Raw genomic sequence first — 5,772 nt, 5'->3', positions numbered from 1 at the left:
AAGGATATCGCACAGCGGAAACGTCTTGGGTGCCGCTGTGCGAGAACACCAAACAAGAATGCCAAATTCACGAATCCAAGCATGTCCCCGTTATGCCGGCCTATATCCGAATCGGAACCCTCAAATTCCGGTACGAAACGGTTCGTACCGGCCGATATTAAAAACTATGGTTCAAACCGAACCTAAAAAACGGGGCCGGCTTCTAATTTTGTAAAAAACAAATAAAGAAAAAGCCCAACACAAAACATAAACATATCTAACCCGATCACAAATATGTTTTCAGCCCAAAAAACAAAAAGTAACCAAAAAACAAAAAAAACATTAGTCTGAATATTGTGGTTAATATAAAACGTAAGGAGATGAATACTATGTTCCTGGGCCCTTTTTGTTTACCTTTGTTTTTTCTTATTAGTACTTAATTAGTTTACTTCTATCTCCACATAAAAACCCCAGTTTCCTGTTTTACTATTCTACTACTACTATGATCCCCTTCGGGCCTTCGCTCTCTCTATGGCTAGTGTACTAAAATGTTAATTCACCATCTTCACCTGAAACTCTTACATATTTTCTGTGTGATTAACTTTCTAACCTTACAATTTTTCTCCCTGGCATTGCAGCAAAAAATTCTCACCTATCACATGGCAGATGTTAGGAGTCTATTTGACAATTTGGAACTACGTGTCTTCATCATAATAAGCACTCTCCTACAGATATGTCTCATTGTCTGGACTTACCAACGAAAACAAAGTTCCTCTCAGCCTGTGAGAAGAATAATGTGGCTTGCTGCTTATATGGCTGCAGATTTTGCAGCTACTCTTTCTCTGGGGGCCATTTTTCATGCGAACATTAATCCAAACACAAGCCAAGACAGTGCTAAACAGAAGTATCTGTTGGCCTTATGGTCCCCTTTCATTCTTTTGCACCTCGGGAGTCACAGTAAAATGACGGCATTCTCTTTGGCGGACAACGAGTTTTGGCTTAGTCATATACTCAGATTTATTTATCATGAAGTGACAGCTCTAGTTATATGCATCCTAGCATCCACAGAGAGACCATTTGGTTTTCTGTCCACCATTTTGTTCATCATTGGTACACTGAAATTTGGTGAACGAATTTTGGCACTTAAACGGGGGAGCATGAAAGACCTGAGAAGCTCCACGTTCAAGGAAGTGGACCCCGGCCTAAAAGTCCAAGACATGGTTCGTATTTCGAGCAAGCAACTCCGGGCAAACAGACAAGGTCTGGTAGAACTTCGACTTGATCCCCATAATTCTATTGACATTGGCAAAGACAGTGCCTCTCAGCTAGTAGCATGTTCCACAAAGAAGGATGTGAAAACATTGTGTGCGGCTTATCAATCTTTCAACAAATACAAAGGCCTTTACGTTGATGCTATTTTCATGTATAGAGGTAGAGACGATAAGGGAAAGCCTTTTGCAGATATGAATGCTGACGATGCCTTCAAAATTATGGAAATGGAGCTCAGTTTTGCACACGACCTCTTTTACACCAAAACTGCCTTGACGCACACCATATGGGGTTGGTTTGTTCGAATGCTAAGCCTGACTTCAATCAGTTTCGCCACTGGCTTATTTGTTCACATCAATAAGCATGGATTTCAGCAGCCGGATGTGTGGATCACCTATGGTTTACTCATTGCAGCACTTATCTTCGAGGTGTTGAGCCTTTTGGAATCACTTACATCAAATCAAACCATTGTTCAAGTGGGTTTTCTGGAAGGATATAATTGGAGGCTTGTAGAGGCCATCATTCGTGGGCTTCGCAGTTTTGTAAAAATAATAAAAGGAATTATGCGTCCAAAGCCCAATTCCATTGGTCAGTTCAGTGTGTTGAGATACTGTTATTCTGATTCAAAATCAAGCATCTGGTTTAAGCGGCTGCTCGACTTTTTGGAACTAAAGGAACTTTGGGACGAGTACCACTATACTACCTATGTTTCATCTGATGACGATTCTCATCACCAGTGCAAGGGTCGTATTTTTCAGGAAGTGAGAAGAAGATTAGCAGAAGAACGATCCCATGGCGACTACAATATTTTCCACACTCTCATAAGTGACAGTGTGAAATTAAAATTATCGGACGGGGCTGAACTCCAGGCAAATATCCACAAACAAGTCGAGGAGTGCATTCTCATTTGGCATTTCGCCACACATCTCTGCTTTGAAACTGTAGCTGAACCTCGGCCAGTCCCACTTCAAGATGCCAAGTTCATCTCAGACTACATGCTATACTTGCTGACAGTGGATCCTTCCACTGTCTCATCAGTAGCAACAACCGAACTCACTAGCTACCGAAAAGCATGTGCGGCTTCTCTCCAACTGTATATGGATTACAAAGAGGAATTACAGAACGGTACTGGAGCAGAAGTTTACGGGCAGCTAGGAAAAATAGACGACATAACTCAGCAGGAACCAAGAGAGGGGCCAATTTTCTTGTTGCTAGACGGGTATCAAGTTGCACATAAGCTCATGTATTTGGACAGACAACAATCAGAAAATAGCGATAATAATAGATGGGAGCTGTTGTTTCAAGTATGGGTTGATGTGCTCTCCTACGCGGCAAACCATAGCAAGGGAAAGTGTCATGCAGAACAGCTGGGCACCGGAGGGCAGTTTCTAACCTATGTTTGGCTTTTTATGGTCCATTTGATTCTAGATTCACGTTACCAAATTGAAGGTGATCAAAATAGAGACGGCCAGTAGTCTCTAACAAAATCTGAGTTGATGATTACTTGAAAGATTAAAAGGGTATCATCTATTTCTTTGTATGTATTGCATGTTGGATGGGAGTTAGCCATCGTACTCCTGTTTTTCAACCTTTCATAGTGCTTTCATGGTTTTGATTCAAACTAAAATAATTTATACATGATTATTGAGAACAGCCAAAGAATTACTATGTTGAAAAAGAAAATTCGAACATACAAAGCTAAGATGGTCTATATAGGCTAACCCTATTAACCTTGGGCTAAACCTAATGCAACCGAAATACTACCCCTATAATAAATGATTCGGAGTTAATCGCAATAACAAGAAATACTAAATGACACACCTCCCCAAACACAAGACATAAGTGTAGAGAGCATCATGAGTTTGCCAAGTAGAAAGGGAAACTGAGCAGCCTTGTGAGTCTTAATTAGTAAACAAGTGACCGAACTAAAGCCAGGACAAAACTCGGTGCATAACCAAAGCAGAACCTAATGTCCTTACTATGAACGGAGATAAATAACTATAACTATACGCTCACTTTGTAAAGTCAAAGCGCAATGTGATTATCGAAGTTAACAGATAGTAATATTTGTGATTTATGCCGCAAAGAATTACTCATGGCCATAAAAAATTACTCATGGCGGCAAAGAATTACTGTTGGCTTCGAAGAATTACTCCTGGCCTCAAAGAATTGCGACCATGAGTCTAAGAGTAATTCTTTGCGGTTAGGAGCAATTCTTTGCGGCTAATATTAATTCTTTTTGGCCAATAGTAATTCTTTGTGGCCAAGAGTAATTATTTGATTGTAATGTTTGTAGTTTTGCCAGCCTATTTTATTTGACTAAACATCAACCACTGGATTCTAAGTTTGTTATGGTAAGGATGATTGGGTGGACCTTGTCAAGCCCTCCTACGGTGGCCTGCCTGAAATTAAACCTCATCATGCAAGTTTTGGCTTTAATTATCTTCATCTTTCTCTATACAAAACCCAAGCTTTAAAAATGTTTTTTAAGCTCGTTGGGCTTACAAACTAAGTTCGAATAATCTAATACTCTTGGATAAGTAGGCAATGAAAAAATTTGAGCTACTCAAGCTTGGCTCATGATGGGTTTAACTAATGCTTGTTTCAGATCGGTTCACCTAGATGACAAATCAAGCCTGGACACAATTGAAAGCTCCGTAAGTTTTCGGAACAAATTTTAACCACCCACTATGTGGCTTGTTTGACCCGTTTAATACCCCTAGTCAGTACGGTCCCACAACAACAAATTGGACAAAACTGGTTGGATGAAAACAGAGGAGGAGCAGAACCTCTTGGATAAGCCTACGGACAAGAAAGGATGAATCCACATACCACATTTATGTGGGAATTTTTGTGTCCTTATACTGATTACAGAAGTAAATTAACGATTTGGGATCCGGATGGTTGACCCAAACCCATTCACTCTAGTGGTCCATATTTTTTTTCTGAATTGTGGTTAATACATATGTTATGCTTCTAAGTTAGAATCATAGGTCTATCTGTGTCTGGTCTAATTACCATCATGAATCATTTTCTGGTTGAATTATTTATGTGTGAACTGGATTTCACATGCCCAGTTAATGTCAAGGTTCAGGACCTGATTAAACTTGCATGGTTGCATGCCGTTAGTGTTCATTCGTAAATAACCTCTTGTCATATCAAGATTGGTAGCTTAACTACATAAAGGAATGTGAACAGTTTAGTTGCCAAGCTAGTTTTGGAAACTTTTCCGAAAGAGATCACAGTCTACGAAGTTGTTTCTGAATTCTAAATCTCTGTAAGCAATGAGTGTTTTGAAACTTCTTATTAGTTGTTTTAAAAAAAAACGGAGACAAACAAAAACACAGCGGGATAAGATCATGGAAAAAGGTCAATGTTACTCTCTATGATTTGGTATTAAGAGTGTCAAGACGAGACACTTGTACATAACCGATAATAACATGGAAAAATGTTGTCCAAGTGTGGGATTTCTGTAGGGGATTGGAGGATGAGATTGGCTGGCTTGACATGAGAAGTGGTATGTCTGTTCATTTTAGAGACTTGGGTTGGAGAAGCTCCCAGTGTATCAAATTTAGGGAGAGAGGAATGGGAGGATTTTCCAGTTCCTGAGTATCGATGCTGTGGCAGCTGTTCTCTAGATTGAGAGGGATATCAGAGCTTGCAAATTTGCATGTCAGCATGAAAAATTTCTCTTTGTGCATAGGATGAAAAGATACATTGATGTTGGGAGCATAGTATAGTTGGTGTTGGTGTGTCTTTGTTTTCCCTGTTGTCTACTTTTCTTTTTGAGTACTATTGTTTTTTTATCCAGAGTACTTTGGGGTCCGATGTCTTCTGTCCCGAAAACTCGTGTGATTTTTTTTTTTATGTTTTAAATTCAACAACCGGAAAGCTTATTTGCACAAAGGCGCAGGGGTTTTTGGCACAGAGGATCCTGCCTCGAGTACTTTCTAGTTGGGTTTCCTATTTTTATGTTGTAGCCTTCTCTGCCTATGTTTGTAATGTGTGCTTTGGTTTGTTTGGATCTCAGGGCATGCCCTGGCCAGTGATACATAAATTCTTCGATCTTTTGATCCCGGATCCCATAACCTTTCGTAGACTCAAAATTTTTAGATATACAGATATCTAGCAGAGATATACGGGAAATAGGCGATTTTAGTTCCGAGTACTTGCGCAAAGACGAAAGAAAATTGAATTTCCTTTTGTGAGCGTTGGTTTGTATATGAATTTTACTACCCAATGAAAAACATAGAAAAGAATGGATTCAGTACTTAAACAACACTGTAAAACTCACAAACATTTGGTGACACAAAACACATGCAAGTGTTGGTTCTAGTTTTAAAGGATTCGTAGGCATTTCGTCTGGGTTATTTTGTGCACCCCTAAAATTGTTTTGTCGATGGTGATAACTGCGCTCCCCTAATTACAATGCTGCTTCATGCGAAAATAAAACTAAGTATATATCATCTTTAAGGTTCCTATATTTAATTTTATTTTTATCGTCTTTAAGGCTCCTATTGTTTC

At 39.3% G+C, this 5,772-nt stretch overlaps 1 protein-coding gene across 1 annotated transcript; it reads left to right on the top strand.

Annotated features, from left to right (window-relative positions):
• The first annotated feature begins 638 nt into the window (after positions 1–638).
• Positions 639–2,741, top strand: LOC131303168 (uncharacterized). Its single transcript, XM_058329952.1, has one exon. The coding sequence runs from the start codon at positions 639–641 to the stop codon at positions 2,721–2,723; it is 2,085 nt and encodes a 694-aa protein (XP_058185935.1). The 3' UTR covers positions 2,724–2,741.
• The last annotated feature ends 3,031 nt before the right edge of the window (positions 2,742–5,772 follow it).

Source organism: Rhododendron vialii, chromosome 10a (assembly GCF_030253575.1).
Source record: "Rhododendron vialii isolate Sample 1 chromosome 10a, ASM3025357v1".
Lineage (NCBI taxonomy): Eukaryota > Viridiplantae > Streptophyta > Magnoliopsida > Ericales > Ericaceae > Rhododendron > Rhododendron vialii.
The sequence above is the reverse complement of the archived record's forward strand: the minus strand, read 5'-3'. Positions and strand labels throughout refer to the sequence as shown.